Below are 22141 nucleotides of genomic sequence, written 5' to 3' on the forward strand. Positions count from 1 at the left end.
AAAAAAAACCATATAAAGTAAAGGGAATAGAGTTTAAGGAAAAGGAGTTTTTCTATTTCTGTTTGAATATACAATTCAAAACAGCCCTGCTTACTATAACTGAAGGAACGTTGAGGAAGATGAGCTACAGCCCAGCAAAATGTGTATGTGATTTCCTTGCAATATAATGGATGGGACAGTCCTATTCCTGAATTCCTCACTGGGAAAAGGATGGGCAGAGCATGCCTTGCCTTAAATCAGCGGTCTCCAATCTTTCCGGCTTGGCTGACCGGTGTAGGTGGTGGTGGCCGAGGGGGAAAGCGGATTGTTTCACGCGCGTGCTGTTTTCACAAATGCAACTCACCAACCACTTCAGCAGCCTGCTTGCAAACGGGCTGGGTAGCGGGCTGCAGACTGGGGGTTGGGGTCCCTGCCTTCAGTGTCATACTTCATGTCATAGCCAATTTGAATCCAGAGGTTGTGGCACATCCGCTCTCTTCGTGGCCTTCCGCTCTTCCATTGCTTACACGGCCTTTACAGGTACATGGGTGGATTCACCAGGATTAAGAGATGGACAATGATGGAGAAATATTGGAACAGCCTCAGGGGAGGAATGGATTACGAAACTGGCAGAACTGGTACCCCTGATCTATTTGGACAGGGACAAAGCAATAAATACTTTGATAAAAGACTGGGATCTTTCTGGACTTTTCGATGGAAATGGGAAAAAAGTGAAATGATGAAAAAGGACTGAAGAAGGGAATTTTGTAATATCGAAGAGGGTGGATGGAAAATTGAATTTGTTGAAAACTGGAATACAAGGTTGGAACTTGCTGATCTTTTCTGATTCTCATTTCTTAAATTATCTTTTTTCCCCCCTCTTATGGCTTGGCTTTCTTTTTCGTGTGTGTGTGTGTGTGTGTGTGTGTGTGTGTCTCTGTGTGTGTGTCTGTGTTATGTGTTTTCATACTTTATACATCTTTGGAGTCAGTCTTCCCAACTTCCCTAATACTGGACATTTAAAAAAAAAACCTTTTGAAAGAAGCAAAAAACAAAACCAAGATTTTTGTGACGTTCAGTCGTTTATTGGAGGCTCCATTGCCCCTCACTCTGTTCAGGGTGAGACCGATAGATCACCAGGGAATTGGGCGACCCAACCAATCCAGAAAGGTCCCATTGTCCTCTTCGCAAAGCTTGGACAGCACTGTTACAATGCCTTGCGTGCTCTCCTCCACGCTGATTTCCAGCTACCACAAAAAAAGATCTCATGAGGTTTCAAATAATTGATCCTGCCCAGCCCTGAACCCTCACCTAAGCAGATCAGCAGAATGCAGTTGGATCTCTTGATCATAAATGTTCAATATTGACAGAGATGGATTTGTATTAAACGGGCCAATCTCATTCTGGCTTATAAAGGTATACGAGGGCAGCCCCTGTGAAGGGCGATGGTGCAAGACATCATGAAAATCCCTAAATGGGTTAGTTAAATTAGGTTAATCATGGATGAGCATACCTTGCAAGTGCAGCAGGGAATAAACAAAATTACTTCTAATATTTGCAAAGCGGAACTCTTATTTGCTTCAGTATGTCAACCCTCTCCCTTTCCTAATTAAGTGGATGGACCCTGCTTGGCCTACTACACATCAGATGGACCGAGTCTTTGTCATTTCATCCATAAGGACATGCTTTCCTGCAGACATAGTGCTCTGCAAATAGAGAGAATCACCACTAAAAGAGATTCAGACACGAGAAGGTAAGATTTAGTAGATTTCCTTTTAAGAAGAAATGGATTTTAACTTTTTTAAGGTCAGGTTTCTTCTGCTTGTTCAGTTTGTTCAGCTAAAATTGCCATTCCTTTGTTGTTTTTATATCTTATTCAATGTTTTATTTAAATAGTAGCATAGCCTTAACAGAAATATTCGATGTACTCTATTTTTACACTAGCACATTATTTTATCAAACAACATAATAAAAACCAAATAATGAGAATACTAAAACTCTCAGGGACTTATATCAGATAATCTATATGGCATATAGTCTATCTTTGGGAATACACACACACACACACACACAGAGAGAGAGAGATATAGATATAGATATAGATATAGATATATAGATATAGATATAGATATACAGAAATCTGTTATATCTTTTCCCACATCAAAAAAGCAATCTTACATCTGGGTTATCAGTAGTATTAACTGAGCCAGGATGGATGGCAACACTTATAATCCCATCGGCTGGATACTCAAGAGACTGGCACTTGGTGAGCATGTTTAAAGCAGCCTGCATAGTTGAAAAAAAGACCTCTGAGGCTTCAATAAATTAAAGAGAAAAAGAAACAAACACATAAAGATAAATAGTGCATAACAGGAAATTGTTACATGGGGCTGGCAAGACCTATGAATTACAGCAGAATTGAACTAAAAAATTGTTTGTAGATACAAAAGCAAAGAAATGTATATTTTAATTATTTTGCATCTCATGCAAGTTAAAATATGTGTCTGAGTCTATTTAATAACATAGCCAGCCTGTCAAAACAAACAGTTGAGTTTTTTGCAAATAAGAAGCATTTGTATTTACGCAAGGTAATAATTCCCACCAATATTGGGTTTGTTCTGCTTTCCTGATGACATTTTAACTTTTACACATAAATAAAAATGGGATAGACTTTTGTTGCACCAAAATGCACAAAGACAACCCATTAATTTTATTAATAAAATTAATAATAATAATTCAAGTTATGCTTTTTTCTTCTTAATTCCAGTAATTACATTAGAAGTAAATCTTTCTCAATGGTAAACAAAATCTCGTGTTTTTTTTTAACAAAAAGACATTTGAATTTGGATAAGGTTCTTGTGAGGAAGAGCTCAAAAGGGCAACCACTTTCACACTTGCTCACTTCACCAGTGCAAAGTCTGGGAACACTATTTGAAATTTAGAAGAGCAAAGAAGAAGAACAGTAAAGCATCATTGCTGACCCAGAGCTGGGACACCACACCTGGTTGCATCTCAGCAATTGGTTAGAAATACACCTTAATAAGGGATACACAGGCATGGACAAATGCATTTATGGCCCCAAGGTTGACTCAGCCTTCCATCCTTCCGAGGTAGGTAAAATGAGGACCCAGATTGTTGGGGGCAATAAGCTGACTTTGTAATAATGCCGCTTGGGGTGTGTGTGAAAGCCCTAACAAGCAGGCATATACATAGAATGAAGGCTACTGCTAAGCTTGTAAGCCGCCCTGAGTCTTCGGAGAAGGGCGGGATATAAATGTAATAATAAAAATAAATAAAATAAAAATAAATATCTGCAGGCAGATCCACATAGAAAACTCACTAGGTACCTTAGCACCGCGGTATCCAATTACGTGAACTTGGTCCCAATAAGCCATAAGTTCAATTGAGCCTGCAGTGCTGGACATGTTAATAACAGGCGCCTTGCTGCTGCTCAGCCCTTGACATGGGCTTCTCCGGGCTGCCTTCTTCAGCAGGGGTAGGAATGCCTTGTAGAGAGAAGGAAAGAGAGAAGGAGCTGCAGCCATGTCCAGAGAAAGGAACTGTGCAAAAATTTATGCAAATAACCATCTTGTGGAATAGCAGCCAGGCTGCTTCATCCCCAGCAGTTGAGGGCCTGGAGAGTATCAGTAGCTATACAGGAAGGCATGGCGTAAAAGCAAGAGCTTTTCTGATCACACAAGTTGACCTAGTCACTCTGATCTGAACTGACTCCCACATAGAGCTAAAGTCACTTTAACTCAGATGGTCCTTACACATTATGCCCAAGTCATGACTGTATGACCAAAACCTATTGCATAAAGTGACAACTGATTCTGTTTCTACAACACTCAAACCCAGACCAACAAATGAGTCAATTGCATTGAGATGGGCAGCTGTAGAAATTGAGTAAAATAATTAAAATACAAAGTTACACGTGAGGTCTTCCTGATAACTCTGTGAACTAATATAATGTTTTCCTGATAAAATAATCTAGGGCAATCTGTCAGGGCTGTAAAGTGATTCCATCAATTTATTGACTCTTGGAACAGTTTGGAGTTCAGTTCTGGGAGTTAAATCCACATTATCTTAAAGCTGGTAATCTTGAAAAACATCGCTACGGTCTCCTCCCTTCTCAAAGCAGAGAGATGCAGAGAGTTGCCTTATGCCAGACGCTCATGAATGGTGCTTTATCTGACTCCCCACCTCTTGGAAGGAAGAGCAGCTTGTCTATTTTTAACTGTGTGTGTGTGTGTGTCTGTGTGTGTGTGTCTGTGTGTCACCAAACCATCTATCCCAACTCAAAGAAATCCAACCTCAGACACCAACAAATAAGTTTTTTGATCAATCAGCTGACCATATCAACAATATATGAATGTGATGAATTCAACACCAAAGCTGCAGAGTCTTTCTTCAAATGGAACACCTTGTAACCACAGATACGTCCCAGGATACCTCGTTGTTCAAAACGTTCTCCGGAGAAAGCTATTCTAACATGTGGAGGCATGTAAGTTAAATTCTTTTCTCTCTGGGAAATTGACTTTCATGAACCCAACCAATGATGTGATAGCTTTGGTTAGTTCTGAGGATAACTTTGAATTTTGTTGCTCTAGAGGTGCCTGTCATACCAAATTTGCTTCATTTTCACATGGCCTTGAAACTTACCTAATTGCAAGACCACTAGATTCGGACATTTGCAAGCCAACTCTCTTAGCTCCTGGAGGGGAAAAAAAAGATCATAATTTTTCTGTGCATTAAAATTCACAGACAATGAGACAGCGAGCTAGATGTGGAAGAGGACAATCTCAAAAGTAAATTTCTCCTTCATTAGACGTGCAACATCTCTGACTGAACGAAACTTTAAAAAGTATGTTATAGAGAAGAAGAAATAACAGGGATCATACAGTCAAAAAGGGGTTAATACATAATAAAGTCATTCAAATTTAGCAAAAAAGAAAAAAAGAGGAGTACTAAATTGTTTAAGCAGAATGAACTCAAGCTGAGTTCTACTTAGCACTACTTGCTGCAAAAGGAAAGAATAACATTGTTGCGTATATGTACAGTATATGTGGGTCAGAATATTCCTGGGGTGCTCAAAATGCAAGCTTGACATTCAGCCCCAGTCCAAACTCTAAACCACGATGCCCAAGCCATCCTGTACTAATTCATTCTTACCTTGTTGTCTTCTCCCTCCAGGTCAAAGATTGTAGCAAAGACCCATTTGGGTGGACAGGGCAGCTCCAGAAATCTCTTCACCAGAGCCAGACCGATCCCCTGATTGGATCCTGTCACCAGAACACTGAAAACCCAGAAATCAACTGGCTCAGCCATCTTCTTCAGGACCTGCAGCTTCTGCTCCCAAAATGCTCAAATGTTTGTGTCGGATGGCTCTTCTCATTAGGGGAAGCAACTTTATAAGGAGGAGACAACACCCACCTTTAGATCTTCCATGGAACATTATTTATTTATTTGTTACCACATTTGTTTGCTGCCAACTCCCACCGCAATTAACTCCTTTTAAAAAGCCACATTGCTTGCCGTATAGCCGAAGGAGCGTTCAGGATGGATGGATGGAAGGGAAGATGCTGCAATGTGTCTATGGTTTACTTGCATCCCCAACTGTAATACACTGCACTTCATTGGACAGCCCTGTTCCTGAATTCGTCAGTGGAAAAAAGGGTAGATAAGCACGCCTTACATGCCACTCTTCCTGTTAAAGTCTGTCTGAACCTAGACATGGCACGTCCACTCTTTTGGTAGCCTTACCCTCTTCCACTGGAAAGTGCCACTAGGAAACTGGATTGCCTAAGAAGCTGTCGGCCCTTCAAAGTAGACCAAAGTTATGCCTTCTCTGATCTTATCTTTCCCTGGGCAGTATTTCTCCCCGCCCCACCCCCCGCCCCACCCCCAAAAGAGTAGCAGCTCATTGCTTACACGGCCTTCATCACTTCAGGTAAGGTATATAGGTGGATTTGCGTTATGAGGTGTACAATGGTGGAGAAATACCGAATCACCCGCCATGGAAGAATGGATTGTGAAAATGGCAGAAATAGCGCCACTGATCTTATAGACTTCTTTCTGAAGATGGAAAAAAATATGAAATGATGAGTTTTGGATTTCTGCAATTCCAACTGAAAAAGTATTGAATAAGAGAGATATGTGAGCATGTAAGATAATAAATGTATATGTTTTATACCTCTTTGAAATCAATATTCCCAACCTTCCCAATATAAGTCAATTTAAAAAAAAAAAACCTCCGAAAGCAAGAGAAAAACAAAACCAAGATTTTCATGACATTCAGTGATTTATTGGGGGCTCCACTGCGTCTCCTTCTATTATGAGCTGATAATGTTAAGGTCAGACCGATGGGTCACCATGGCAGTCGGCGGCCCGACCAATCCAAAAAGGTCCCGTTGTCGTCTTCGCAGAGTTTGGACAGCACCATCATGATGCCTACCGTGCTCTCTTCCACGGTGATTTCCAGCTGCCACAAAAAAGGACCTCATAAGGTTTAGAGAATCAGTCCTGGCCAACCCAGAACCCCCATCTAAGCAGATAGCAGAAGGCAGCTGGACCTCTCGACTATAAATGTTTAACAGAGATGGATTTGCATTAGACAGGCCAATCTCATTTTGGCTTATAAAGGCCAGCCCTTGTGACGGGTGAAGATGCAAAGCATCATGAAAATCCCTAAATTTGGGTTAATTAAATTAGGTTAACCATGGATGAGCAGGTTAGGTTGCAAGTATAGGTACTGAGTTAACAAAATGACTTCTAATATTTGCAAAGTGGAACATAAGCATTTGCTTTCCTGCAGACACAGTGCTCTGCAAATAGGGAGATAAACCAGCAGCTCAAATTGGAAGAGATTCAAAAAGGAGAAAGCAAGATTTAGTATATTTCCTTTTAAGGACAAATGGAAATAAACCTTTTCAGGGGAAGCAGATATTTGTTATATCTACTTTTATACTGGGACATTATTTTATCAAACAAAATACTAAAACCCCAAATAATCAGAATACTAAAATTTCAGGGACTCATCATTAGGTCATTGATATGTCTTTACAAGTGTATTATGTTGATTCATAGATATCTCAATACAGATGAATGTGTTACATCTTTTCCTATGTCTGAAAAAAGTATTTGAAACTAACAGATTGTGTTATAGGCTTGACATGACATATGAGGCTTATTTCCTCTTCCTCTCACATTGCATATGAGACATGAAAAATATTGGTTAATTTTTTTAAAAAAAAACTTCTAAAAGAGAAAACAAAATCAAGATTTTCATGACATTCAGTGATTTATTTATTTATTTATTGCTTCTCACTTTATTTATGAGTCAACGACATGAAGGTGAGACTGATGGATCACCAGGGAAGACGATGACCCAAAAAATCCAGAAAGGTCCCGTTGTCCTCTTCGCAGAGCTTGGAGAGCACCGTCATGATGCCTCGCGTGCTCTCTTCCACGCTGATTTCCGGCTGCCACAAAAAAGGACCTCGTAAGGTTTAGAGAATCAGTCCTGGCCAACCCAGAACTCTCACTGAAGCAGATCAGCAGAAGGCAGTTCGGCTTCTTGACCATAAATATTTAACAATAATATAGAGAAGGATTTGTATTTAAACTGGCCAATCTCATTTGGGCTTATAAAAAGTACGGTATGCAAGCACATCCTCTGTGATGGGTTACAAAGCATCATGTAAATCCCTAAGTTTGGGCTAGCTAAGCTAATCATGGATGAGCAGGCCTTGCAAGTTGCAGGCACTTAGTCAATAAAATTGCTTTTAATATTTGCAAAGTGGAACTCTTATTATTTGCTTTAGTATGCAAACCTTCCCCTGTTCTGATTTCCAAAACAAACGGTCAATCCTGCTTTGAATCTCGGGTACCTCATGGACCGAGTCCTTATCATTTTGTATATAAGCACAAAAGACTGCTCTGCAACTGGGGAGAATCACCAGTAGAAGAGATCCAGACACGAAAAGGTAAGATTTAGTAGATTTCTTTTTAAGAGGAAATGGATTTTAACTTTTATAGGGGAAGGTGGTTCAAAATAATAATAATAATAATAATAATAATAATAATAATAATAATAATAATAATAATAATAATAATAAATAATATGATGATGATGATGATGATATTGGAAGGGACCTTGGAGGTCATCTAGTCCAACCCCTTGCTCAGGCAGGAAACCCTATACCATTTCAGACAAATGGCTGTGCAGTCTCTTCTTAAAAACTGGAGGCAGGTTGTTCCACTGGTTAATTGTTCTAACTGTCAGGAAGTTTCTCCTTAGTTCTAGGTTGCTTCTCTCCTTGATGAGTTTCCATAGAATAGCTTGACTCCCTCTTCTTTGGGGCAACCCCTGAGATGTTGGAACACTGCTGTCATGTCACCCCTTGTCCTTCTCTTCATTAAACTAGACATAACCAATTCCAGCAACTGTTCCTTACATGTTTTGGCTTCCAGTTCCCTAATCAACTTTGTTGCTCTTTTGGTTCTGTTAAAGGTTCTGTTCCTTCACTGTCTTTGCACCTAATTCGGTGTTTTGATTCAAACTGCAGCGTAACTTTAACAGAAGTATTTGAGGTATCTATTGTTACACTAGCACATTATTTTGTCACACAAAGCACTAAAAACCCAAATCATAGGAATCTTTTCAGGGACTCATCATTAAGTCATTCAAATGTGAGGGGTCCTTGGTGCTCTCTGAGCTGCTTGGTTTTTCTGGCAGACATTTCATTACCCAAACTAGGTAACATCATCAGTGTACCGGTGTTGCCTAGTTTGGGTAATGTAATGTCTGCAAGAAAACAAGCAAGCCCAGAGAGCACCAAGGACCCTCATTTCAACCTTGAACTACAAATATTCTCCTTGATCTTTGAAAATGTGCATCTATGTTGATTCATAGCAGAATAGATATGAATGTGTTATGTCTTTTCTCATGTCATAAGGGATCCTTGGTGCTCTCTGAGCTTGGTTGTGTTCTTGTAGAGGTTGCATTATTCAAACTAGGTAATATCGTCAATGCTAGTCATCAGTGCTAAGGAACATCATCACTAGGTCTCAGGATGTTACCTAGTTTGGGTAATGACATGTCTGCACGAAAACAACCAAGCACAGAGCCCTCAAGTCAACCCTGAGCTTCAAATATTGTCCTGTATTGGTTTCCCAGGTCAAAAAACTTACAATTGGGTTGTTAGTAGTTTTGACTGATCCGGGATGGATGGCAACACTCATAATGCCGTCAGCCGGATACTCAAGAGACTGGCACTTGGTAAGCATATTTAGAGCAGCCTACAAGAGTGAGGGGAAACAAGAACCATGAGGAAAAAATGCATTGAAGGAAAAAAAGGAAGGATAAAGTGGAGATAAACAGTATATATAGGATGCTGTAGATTAAATGTTACATGGGGCTGGAAAGGCACACCAGCAATGAACTGAAAAATTGAGATCACACAAGGGAACAAATGTGTATCTCAGTGAAAATGTGTGTCAAGGTCTGCTTAATAAACTGTTTAATTATGGGTAAAAAGAACAACATTTTTTTGAAATAAATGTATATTAGTTTAAGAGGGATATGTATTTTAAGTAGTATATTATTCTTATTCTTTTTCTCTTTTTTTCTCTCTTCTTTTTTTGTCTTTCTTCTTACTTTTTAAGACATGAGAAATGTAAAAGTGTTGGGATGGCCTGTATGAGGAAAATAGATTTAAATACCGGTACTTAAATGCAATTAACCTTGAGAAAGTCTTAACCAGTAAGAATGTTTTGAACATTGTAGGGAAAACAAATTTAAATAAGAATTGTAAACAGGATTTAGGACGAGGCAACCAAGTAGACCAGATAGAAAAGAAGCATGAAATTGATGTGATTATTATTTGTAGAAATTTTAGAAAAATCTTTATATTTAATTGTTACCTATCAAACTAATAAGAATTGTATCAATTCAAGGTTGGCAAAGAGAATATTATTGGAAGAAGAGAAAATTGAGCAAAGCTATTATGTGGACTTTGGAATATAGAAATTGATTGTTAGTGATTGCCTTGCAAATACAAGCCCAGACAACAACACACTGTTTACCAAGAATTTTCCCCCATAAGAAATAATGTGATGATGATGATGATGATAATAATAATAATAATAATAATAATAATAATAATAATAATAATAATAATAATAATAATAATAATGTCACAAGGCAGCCAACACTGACAAGTTCCAGCTTGTGTGTTGAGTACCAAACAAACGATGAGTACTGGGACAAAATGTTCACATCAAAATACATTGAGTACCAAATTTGATGAGTCTCAAAGCAGTTGAGTACCAAGCTACCAATGTAGCTGCTTTTTACAAATAAGAAGTATTTGCACCACCCCAAGGCAAACTTTCCTACTGTATTGTTTTGTTTTTGTTTGTTCCTGATGAGTTGTTGACTTTTATACAATAAATGAAAATGGTAACATTTCAGTAGTACAAAAATGTACAAAAACAACCTGTTCAAGTTACCTTTTTCTTTTCTTAATCTCAGTCCTTACATTAGAGGTAAATCATTCTCAAAAATAAATGAAATCTCTTTTTTTTCAAGAATCCTTTCCCACTGAATTTGGACAAAGTTCTTGTGAGGAAGAGCCCAAAAGTGGAAGTGAGCATTTTCATACAAGACGTCTGCACCGAAATTGGGAAAACTGCTTGTGGAAAGGCACAGATGACAGCAGGAAACCATTACCGCAGATAGTGTGGCATCTCAGCAATTGATTAATATGCCTACTTAGGGACACACAAGCAAAAGCAAACGCATTCATGCATAAAAAAGGAGGTCCCAATATCTGCAGGCAGATCCATATAGAAAACTCACTAGGTACCTTAGCACAGCGGTATCCAATTACACGAGCTTGGTCCCAAAAAGCCACAAGTTCAATTGAGCCTGCAGTGCTGGACATGTTAATAACAGCCGCCTTGCTGCTGCTCAGCCCTTGACATGGGCTTCTCCGGGCTGCCTTCTTCAGCAGGGGTAGGAATGCCTTGTAGAGAGAAGGAAAGAGAGAAGGAATTGCAGTCATGTCTAGAGAAAGGAACTGTGCAATGGCAGGGAAAGGTCTTCTGGCGCCTTCTGCAAGGGGACCTTCACAGAGTTATCCAGACCTGACCACACCCAGGAAAAGTGCTGTGTTCCAACAACACTCCCTAAAAAACCCCCACACCCGTTTCCACCTGCTCCCAAATCAATGTACAATTTCTACTTCGTTGTTTTGAGCATTACACTATTACCGTACTCCCAAATTATACTGAATTAAGCTGCTCAATCTTTTTTCTTTAATTAAAGCAGTCTTCCTTGCATCGAAAGGTCTTTTGTTCACAAAACAAACCTGACTCATTTGTAGTGGGCCAATGGTATTGACAGAATAAACTCTCATCATATCGTTGAAGGTCCAAATGCCAGCATTGTTGTACAGGATGGTCAGCCCACCTTCTCCAACACACTTCTCCACTTCTTTCAGGGCGGCCTGGATGCTTTCAGGTTTAGTAACATCTAAGGAAAAACAATGTTGTTGAAACATCAGCAACATGAAGTTCCAGAATTGCAAGCTAAGAGCTTCCTGAAACCACAGGTTTCTGTGTTTGTTCATGCAACCTGCAAAGTTCAAAGCAAGAACCTTAGTGATTATCAAGTTGATCTAGTCTCTCTGCTCTGAACTGATTCCCACCTAGGCTAAAGTTAGATGGGGTTTACGCTGAAACCCAGACCAAGTCAGTTGACCAATTGAGCCAATTGCATTGAGATGGGCAGCTGTAGAAATTGAATAAAATAATTAAAATACAAAGATACACATGAGGTCTTCCTGATAACTCTACAAACTAATGTGAAGTTTGCCTGCTAAAATAATCTGGGGCAATCTGTCAGGCTGTAAAGAAATGCCATCAGTTTACTGAGTCTTTAGTTTGCAGTTCAGTTCTGGGAATTAGATCCACATAACTTAAATCTGATAATTTTTAAAAACATCACTATTTAGACTTTCCTTCCCTTCTCAAAGTGGAAAGACACAGAGGTTACCTAACGGAGCCCATGCAGGGAGCTTTATCTGACAGCCCACCTCCTGAACGGGGGAGCAGTTTGTCTAGCCCAACTCAAAGAAACCACAGTGAACCAAACCACAACCCATCACTAACAACTGAGTTTATTAACCATTTGATCATATCAACAGTATATATTTGATTCTTTCAGTACCAAAGCTGCAGAGTCTTTCTTCCAATGGAACATCTAGAACCACAGATACATCCCAGGATACCTCGTTGTTCGAAACGTTCTCTGGAGGAAGCTGTTCTAACATGTGGAGGCATGTAAGTTAAATTCTTTTCTTTCTGGGAAATTGACTTTCGTGAACCCAACCAATGATGTTACAGCTTTGGTTAGCTGTGAGAATTACTTTGAATTTTGTTGCTCTGGATATTCCTGTTGTACCAAATTTGCCCCATTTTCACATGGGTCTTGAAACTCACCTAATTGCAAGACCACTAGATTTGGACATTTGCAAGCCAACTCTCTTAGCTCCTGCATGGAAAAAAAGATCATAGATTTTTCTGTGGCTTAAAATTCAGAGATAATGATATAAGCAGGAATGATATGCGATTTCTGTTGCATTAGATGTCAGGTGGGCAATATTCCTGTCCGAATGAAACAAACTGTATGGAGCCATATTAAAGCTTAACACATCATGACATTCTAGACCAAGATATTGCTTCCCAAAAAAACTTTCCACACTCTGCTGCAGATTCAAACATTTTAAAGTGGAAATCTTTACTATATGCGGATAGCCTGTCCAGCAACTGCCATTGCTGAAGACTAACATAGCAAATTAAGGTAGGAAGCTATTTTGTTCTTTTTTGTTTGTTTGTTTCAATACAGGTGTAAATCTGAATAAATGTCTCAGCCATGGAATCCTCACTCAGTGGGCACATCTGAATTCTGAGACTTATCTTGTAGAATAGCTGACAATTTTTATCTGGCCAGTTAAGGCTAAAACAGCTTATTAATGGGAAGCAAATTAATCTAGTCACGTTTTATTTTCTAAGAATACACTGCATGAAGCAGATAATTTAGGGGGTAGAAGTAAAGATGACTTGCAAGGAGTAATTAATTTTATTGATATGAATTATTTTGCTTGCTATTTTCCTCTACTTATTCCATTCCTCTGCTTTGAATGGCATTGCTTTTTAAAAATATTTTTGGTTGAATATGAGAAGAAACAACGTATACTATAGAGAAGAAAAAGAACCAGGATTATACAGTCAAAAAGGTTAATACGTAATAACTAAAGTCAACAGAATTTAAGGAAAAGGAAAAAAAAGAAAAGGGGATCTCTATCCTGTTTAACTAGAATGAACTCAATTTTCATTTCACTTAGCATTGCTTGCTGCAAAAGGAAAGAATATGATTGGTGTGTATATGTAGATGAGTCAGAATATTCCTGGAGTGCTCAAAATGCAAGCTTGACATTTAGCCTCAGTTCAATATTTTAACCACTATTTACCACCTCATCCTTTGTTATCTTATTCTTACCTTGGTTTTTTCTCCCTCCAGGTCAAGGGTTGTAGCAAAGACCCATTTGGGTGGGCAGGGCAGCTCCAGAAACCTCTTCACCAGACCCAGACCGATCCCTCGATCGGATCCCGTCACCAGGACGCTGAAAACAGAGAAGTCGTCTGCCTTTGCCATCTCTTCAGCACCTGCAGCTTCTGCTTCCAACCTGCTCAAATGTTGGTTTCAAGTGCGTCTTCTCACAATCGGAAATAACATTATAATGAAGGGACAACACCCACCTTTAGATCATCTGAGAAACTTCCTTTATAATTAAATTTGTTTGCTGCCAACTCCCAGCGAGTCTGGCTTTCACACCCCAACTATTTTAGTTATTACAGAATGCAACAGTCAGGATGGAAGGAAAATAAGCTACTGTTCTACAGAACATACACACGATTTACTTGCACGCATACCTGCAATATACTTTACAGGATACTCCTGTTTCTGAATTCATCACTGGAAAAAGGGTAGAATGGCATGCCTTGCCTTAAACGTCGTTCTTCACGTCACACTCAGTTTATATCCAGTGGTTGGGGCAGACCCCTTTTCATGGCTTTCCCCTCTTCTATGGGAAAGGGTCGCCAAGGAGCTGGCTTACCTTTGAATCTGTTCCTTCCGAAATATTTGTCACACTGTCAACGTACAGATCTTCCACCTTATTTTGTACAGTCTGAGAAGTTAGGAATGTTCCTCCTTTAGTTTCTTTCTCTGCCTATTACGGCTTTGTCCTCCCTTACCGGATCTTTCCCAACATTATGATACGGACAACGATGGAGAAATACTGGATTGCCCACTAGAGAGGAATAGATTGTGAAAATGGCAGAACTGGAAGAAATGACACCACCGATCTATTTAGACAGGGACAAAACTATAACTACCTTTATAAGAGGACAAAATCTTACAAGCAGAAACAATAGGTGATTTCTGCTTTGTTAGTTGTGCAATATCTCTGACTGAACCAAACAAAACTTAAGAAACCATATTAAGGCTTAATGCAACTTAGGATCCTAGTCTGTTAAACTTAACCCCAACCGTGTATTGCTTCCCCCAAAACCCTACACACTCTACTGCTGATTCAAAGCTTTTTAAGTCTGAGTGATTGCAGTCTGTCCATCAACTACCATTATGGAAGACTAAGAGAACCCCTCACTATAAGATTAAATCTGTCCATCTACACCAGACATGTCAAACACAAGGCCCGCGGGCCACAAACGGCCCGCCACATGATTGAATCCGGCCCGCACAACTCTCCCAGAAATTACAAAGGTCCGGCCCCCACCACCTTGGCACCGGCCCGGCTGAGCACTTGCTCAGTAGGAGGCAAGTGCACGTGGGCTGGTGGAACCCAGCACCATTTGCATCTCATTAGTCTCCTGCGGCTCCAAAAAAAAGTGGAGGAGGAGGAGGTAGGAGGTAAGAGGGAGTGAGGTGGGACGCGGGGGGGGGGGAGGACGAGCAACACCCAGCCGGTGAGGGGGAGAGATGCCCAGGCAGGAAGGCAGACTTGAGGTAGCCGGAGAAAGAGCCACAGATGGCTCCTCTGCCGGGCTTCTTTCGCACACGGGCTCCTTTGCCGGGCGCTGCTGAGAGTGAGCAGAGGCGCCCAACCCGGATCCTGCAAGGCCCGGCTGAGATGCGCCCCCAGCAGCGGGCTTCTTTCACACACGGGCTCCTCTGCCGGGCTTCTTTCGCGTGCGAGCTACTTTGCCGGGCGCTGCTGAGGGCGAGCAGAGGCGCCCGGCCCGGAACCTGCAAGGCCCGGCCGAAACGCGCCCCCAGCAGCACCAAGCAAAGTAGCTCGCACAAGAAACAAGCCCAGCAGAGGAGCCCGTGTGTGAAAGAAGCCCGGCAGAGGAGCCAGAGCGGCTGCACTGCTGGGGGCGCGTCTTGGCTGGGCCTTGCAGGATCCGGGCCAGGCACCTCTGCTCGCCCTCAGCAGCTCCCGGCAAAGTAGCTCGCACGCGAAACAAGCCCGGCAGAGGAGCCAGAGCAGCGAGCAGAGGCGCCCGGCCCGGATCCTGCAAGGCCCGACCGAGACGCGCCCCCAGCAGCAGAGCTGCTCCGGCTCCTCTGCCTGGCTTGTTTCGCATGTGAGCTACTTTGCTGGGCGCTGCTGAGGGCGAGCAGAGGCGCCCGGCCCGGATCCTGGAAGGCCCCGGCCAAGACGCGCCCCCAGCAGCGTCAGGCAAAGTAGCTCGCACATGAAACAGGCCCGGCAGAGGAGCCTGTGCATGAAAGAAGCCCGGCAGAGGAGCTGGAGCGGCTCCGCTGCTGGGGGCGCATCTCGGCCAGGCCTTGCAGGATACGGGCCGGGCGCCTCTGCTTGCCACTCCGGCTCCTCTGCCGGGCTTCTTTCACGTGCGAGCTACTTTGCCGGCCGCTGCTGAGGGCGAGCAGAGGCACCCGGCCCGGATCCTGCAAGGCCCCGGCTGAGACGCGCCCCCAGCAGCGTAGCCACTCCAGCTCCTCTGCCAGGCTTCTTTCGCGTGCGAGCTACTTTGCCTGAGGCTGCTGGGGGCGCGTCTTGGTCGGGGCCTTGCAGGATCCAGGCCGGGCGTCTTTGCTCGCCGCTCCGGCTCCTCTGCCGGGCTTGTTTCGCGTGCGAGCTACTTTGCCGGCCGCTGCTGAGGGAAGATCTCTGGAGAGGAGCATAAGGCGGCAGGGACGCTGCATGAGGGAAGGCTGCTCCAACAAGCCAGCATCCTTACCACGCATGAGTGGAAATGGGGAATCCCTTTCAAGAAGGGCCAGCCTCCCTCATGCAGGACTGGGAAGTGCTGCTCCCTGCCTCCTCTTGCTCTCCAGAGATCTGTCAAGGCAGAAGAAGGAACACACACACACACACACACACACTCTCTCTCTCTCTCTCTCTCTCCAAGCTTGGAGACTAGGAGGCTATCTACATCTGAGCTAACAAACTACCAATCATGCCTGGGCTTGGGAAGAAGGCCCTTTCCATCCTCTGCACATGCTTGGCTGCAGATGTTTGGGGAGGTGAAGAGCTTGTGGGGCAATGAGATGTCCCCACATCAAATTAGCTGGTGCAACTTGTTCTCTCCTGACCCAGGCATTTCGAGTAAGCTGCGCTGAGTGAGCAGCATTGAGCTGGCCACGCCCACTTGGTCACGCCCACCTGGCCACGCCCACCCGGCCCCCTGAGGGCAACCATAACGCTGATGTGGCCCTCAGTGAAATTGAGTTTGACACCCCTGGCTTAAGACATAGATTGACATTGCATATGCGATCCTAAATATTTGTTTTGTAACATTTGTGGCATCAGTCTTCCCAACCTCCAAACCCAGAACAGTCTTCATTGATCGTTCATGATTGCGTCAATTTTTTTTCTTTACAAAATGTTTTTACAATATATGCAGATGTTTGAAATTTTGTGAAAGGAAGAACAAGACTAGGACTTTCATGAGGGAAAGCAGTTTATTGAAGGCCCCATCACCTCTCAATGTATTATAAACCAATGACATTAGGGTGAGACCGATGGATCGCCAGGGAACTCGACGACCCAACCAATCCAGAAAGGTCCCATTGTCTTCCTCAGAAAGCATGGACAGCACAGTCACGATACCTCGTGTGCTCTCTTCCACGGTAATTTCCGGCTGCCACAAAGAAGGATCTCATGAGATTTAAAGAATCACCCACACCCAGCCATAAATGTTCAACTCCAGGGTAGAAAAGGGTTTGTATTAAGCTGGCCAATGTCATTTTGGTTTACAAAGGTATATGTGAGGGGTGACAGTGCAAAACATCCTGTAAATCCCTAAATTAAATTAAGTTACCCAGGCTTTCCATGTGTAGGTACTGAAGTCAATAAAGTGGCTTCTAGTATTTCTAAAGTGGAATTCTTCTAATTTGTTTTAATATGTGAATCTTTCCCCTGTCTTCTGCTATTATGACTTCCCAAATAAATGAGTTAACCCTGCCTTGAATCTTAAAATATGAGGGGGACAGTGTCTTAGCCACTTCATATACAAGCACATATTCTCCAACAGTTCAAACTGAAAGAGATTCAAGGAGGGAAAGTTGAAAGGTGTAAATCTTGAATGGTTCGGCATTGAAGTCACCCCCTCCTTTGAACCTTTTAGAATAGCCCAATGCATATCTGGACAACAATTAGGAGCAAAATAGCCCATTATTTTTTCCTCACCTCTTGTATTATGATTTACAGTAATTTATTTTGCTTACTGCTTTCCTGTACTTTGAATGGCACTTTTTTACAAAAAATATTTTTGGTTGAAAATCACACAAAAAAAGTATGCCATGCAGAAGAAAAAACAGGGAATCAAAAAGAGGTTAACAAGCGAACAGAATTTAAGAAAAAAGAAAAAAAGGAATGATACATTATTTAAATAGAACACAATCTGTGCTGTTTAGAATTGCTTGCTGCAAAAGGGAAAAAATACAACCAGTGCATATAGCTATGTGGGTCCAATATTACTGGTGTGCTCAAAATGCAAGCTTGATATTCAGCCTCAGTTCAATTTCTTAACCACCATTCCTAAGCCATCCTATGCTAACAGATTCTTACCTTGGTTTCTTCTCCCTCCAGGTCAAGAGTTGTAGCAAAAACCCATTTGGGTGGACACGGCAGCTCCAGAAACCTCTTCACCAGACCCAGACCGATCCCTCGATCGGATCCCGTCGCCAGGATGCTGAAAACAGAGAAGTCGTCTGCTTTTACCATCTCTTCAGCATGTTTCAATTGCATCTTCTCATTACGGGAACTAACATCATAAGGAATGGGCAACACCCACCTTTAGATCTTCTGAGGAACGTCGTCTACACATTGGGAATGGCAACAGCTTTGGCAAATATTGAGATCAACAATAGGCACCTTTTGTGCCTATTCGTCTCTGCTGGATTGCTCCATATAAAAATTAGCAAGAGTGATAGCACTTAGACTTATATACAGCTTCATCGTGCTTTACATCCCTCTCTAAGCCATTTGCAGAGTCAGCATCTTGTTCCCCCCCCCCAAAAATCTGGGTCCTCATTTTACCGACTTTGGAAGGATGGAAGGCTGAGTCAACCTTTGAGACCTGTCAGGGTCAAAATTCCAGGCTGTGGGGAGAATTAGCCTGCAATAGTCCATTCTACCATTGTACTACCAATGTTTTTTTTTAATTGAAAAGTTTTAAAATACATTTTTGAAACATATACCCCATCTACCCCACCCCTCTCCCCATCCCTCCCATCCCAACACCCCCCCCCCCGACTTCCCAGAGCCGAATACAGGGTATTACATCATACAATCTTACTCTAAAATATTCTAATTACTATAATTACTTTAAACCCTATTGTGCTTTAACTCTCCTTAACCATAGAAAAAAAATTATAGCCTCTAATTACAATAACTAATAACTATTCAAATGCTAAATGATACTTTGTAGTCCCATATTTGTTCTGAATAAAATCTATCCATCTTCTCCATTCCACTATCTATCTGTTACGAGTGATCTTTCACATGTGCCGAAATTTTAGCCATTTCTGCCAAGTTCGAAACTTTCAAAGTCCAATCTTCAATTGTAGGCAGGTCTTCCTTCTTCCAGTATTGTGCTACAAATTTGTCTTGACATTTTTTGGATTTCTCAGGATTTGGATCAACTACTTGATTATTCAATTTGGCATTGTCCAATTCAGGCATATAGCTAATTCTGACACTTATCTCGTGTTGTGCGTTGTTTTCACACAGGCACTCTCTCTTTCAAGAATTCTTGAGTTTCTGCTCGTGTCAGCACACGCTTCATTGTATTTTGCTTTATTAAATTCATTTGGGGCCCATCTCACCACAAGGCAATGCAGCACGTTGAGGTTTAGCCGCGTCTCTTTGAGGAAGAAGTGAAGCAATAGCAGCAGCAGTATCTCTAGGAGGCAGAGGAAGAACCCCCCTCTCTTGGCAAAGAATTAAGCATCACTAGAACTCAGCAGCACGTTGCCTCCTGGGCAACTTTCCACCAAACAGGAGACATGAATCTAATCAGCAGATGGTCCTAGCTCACAGTTATAATGACTTTGTTTGCTTCCTTGGGACCAACAAGTTCAAACCGATCACAAAATGCTTTCGGATTTTATGAACCACCACACTTCACTATGTCTGAAGCCATGTGTTTTAACGGAAAAAAATGTCCAGGCTGTTCTGAACCAGCCCTCTTCTCGCACCCCTAATCAAAAGAAGAGACTGGAAAGCGTCCAAGGCTAAAAGGCTTCTGCCAAGATTTAATAGTAAACACACAAGAGCTTATCTTCAAGCAAAAGAGTTGCTTTCAGCAACCAGCCCCTCCCCAAACACTCCTTTTATAGAGAGCTCAGGGCGTGGTCTCCCTGTGCCTCCTCCCGAGGAGTCCCATAGCCTTCCTTTGTTTGTCCCTGCTCGACTGCCTCCTGCGTCGGGCGTCCTTGAACAGGGCCAGCTGTGGGTCATCATCCTCCGCACTCTCGGGCTCACACAGCTGAGCAGAGGTTCCCGGCTGAGGACTCTGCAAAGTCTCCAAATCATCATCAGCCGGTTCGTTTCCCTCCTCCCCCACATCTGAGTCCTCCGATACATCGGAGCCGGCTGTCGGACCCACAGGCTGACCCTGAGTCACAACACTATCCCGCACCGCAGGGCCCTTCCCCCGGGTCTGCCGATCCGGATGCGGTCGGGATGGGAACTGTTCGTGAAACGCAGTCACCAACGCAGGGGCATGAACGGCGGTCGCGTCTTCCCATGTGAAGTCCTCCGGCCCGTACCCTTTCCACTCGATCAGGTACTGGAAGCGACCTTTCAGCCAGCGGGAATCCCTGATGCTGGCGACCTCGTACTCGGGGGTGCTGTCGCCATCACGAGGTCCTGATGGGGGAGGTTCCGCTTGGCGAAGTGGACAAGCCGGTTGTTCGGGGACCAACAAGGACCGATGGAAGACGGGGTGCACGCGCAGGGAACGTGGCAGAGTTAAACGATAGGCGACCGGGTTGATGACGGCCTCGACTGGGAACGGTCCAAGGTAACGGTGGTCCAGCTTCCTCGCCGGCCGAGTGGATGGTAGGTTCCTGGTGGACAGCCAGACCCGATCCCCCACCGATAGTGGAGGCGTATCCCTTCTCGACCGATCGGCGAACCTCTTGTAGTCGGCCTTGGCCTTCTCCAGCTGCCGTCGCACCAACCGATGGATCGCCTGTAACTCCGCCATGAATTCGTTCGCTGCCGGCTCCGGTGAGTCCACGGGAGAAAGGGGGAAAAACCGGGGGTGATAACCCACATTGGCCAAGAACGGTGTCATCTGCGTGGAGGTGTGCTGCGAGTTGTTAAAGGCAAACTCGGCTATGGCCAAATAGTCCACCCAATTGTCCTGCTGCAGGTTAACGTAGCAGCGCAGATACTGCTCTAAGATGCCGATGACCTTCTCGGTACCCCCGTCGGTCTGAGGATGATGCGCGGACGAGAGGCAAACCTTAATGTCCAACGCCCGCATCAACTCCTGCCAGAAGCGGGCTGTAAACTGGGCCCCCCTATCGGAGACGACTCTATCGGGAAGGCCGTGCAGCCGGAACACCTGTTGGATGAACATGCGACTAGTGGCGCGAGCTGACGGTAAGCCGCGACAGGGGATGAAGTGCGCCATCTTGGTCAACATGTCCACCACCACAAACACTGTCGTGAAGCCGGAGGATGGGGGTAGATCCGTCAGAAAGTCCATGGACACAGCCCCCCAGGGTCTCTTGGGCGTTGGCAAAGGCTGCAGTAAACCAGGCGGGGCCCCTGTCGCTGACTTGGCCTGCCTGCATGGGACGCAGGAGGTGACATAAGACTGGACATCGTGTCGGACTCGGGGCCACCAGAACGTACGGGAGACCAGGTTCAGAGTCTTGAACAGGCCAAAATGCCCCGCAGCCGGGTTATCATGACATTGGCTGAGGACGAGTCCCCTGAGTGGCCCTCCTGGAACATAGAGCCGGTCACGATAATACAGGAGTCCATCCGTGACCGACCAAGGCGAATCTGGCCCCACCTCTTCCTTCCGCTGAGCCACCCACGCCTCCTGCTGCTGCGCCTCCCGGATCCGAGCCCGTATATCCACCGGCTCCCGCACCGCAGCAAAAGACTCGACGGGGATCACGGTCCTGGGCGGAAGCTTGTCTTCCACTCGGGTGTACTCGGGCTTCCTGGACAGAGCATCCGCTCTCTGGTTGTGCCCGCTTGGTATGTACCGCACCCGGAAGTCAAACCTCGCAAAGAAGAGGGACCACCGGATCTGGCGTTGGTTCAAATTCCGAGCGGTCTGCAGGCTTTCCAGATTCTTGTGGTCCGTCCGGACCTCGATTTGATGCCGCGCCCCCTCCAGATGATGCCTCCAAGCCTCGAACGCCGCCTTGATGGCCAGCAGCTCCTTCTCCCAGATGGTATAGTTGCGCTCCGAGGGATTCAATTTCCGAGAGTGATACGCGCAAGGGAAAAGGGTACCGTTGGGCGTCGCTGCCTGGAGCAACACGGCCCCAATGGCAATGTCGGAGGCGTCCGCCTCCACGACAAACGGCCGTTGCGGGTCAGGATGCTTCAAGATGGGCTCCTTCATGAAGGCGTCC

The 22141-nt window shown here is 43.8% G+C and overlaps 2 protein-coding genes across 2 annotated transcripts in view; both read right to left on the reverse strand.

Moving 5' to 3' along the window:
- The window catches only part of LOC308672614 (uncharacterized protein), a 61042-nt gene that overhangs the window by 34316 nt on the left and 4585 nt on the right, over positions 1–22141 (reverse strand). The window lies entirely within an intron of this gene.
- LOC308672615 (uncharacterized protein) lies at positions 1054–14120 on the reverse strand. Its single transcript, XM_081335663.1, has 12 exons — positions 13544–14120; positions 12484–12535; positions 11352–11515; positions 10848–11006; positions 9172–9279; positions 7367–7460; positions 6796–6803; positions 6372–6460; positions 5152–5275; positions 3327–3485; positions 2158–2265; positions 1054–1226 (listed from the first exon to the last, which is right to left on the reverse strand). Exons 1-12 carry the CDS (start codon positions 13697–13699, stop codon positions 1113–1115), a joined length of 1335 nt encoding a protein of 444 aa, XP_081191789.1. The 5' UTR covers positions 13700–14120; the 3' UTR covers positions 1054–1112.

This window comes from Vipera berus, assembly GCF_964194415.1.
Source record: "Vipera berus genome assembly, chromosome: 10".
In the NCBI taxonomy this organism is placed as follows: domain Eukaryota; kingdom Metazoa; phylum Chordata; class Lepidosauria; order Squamata; family Viperidae; genus Vipera; species Vipera berus.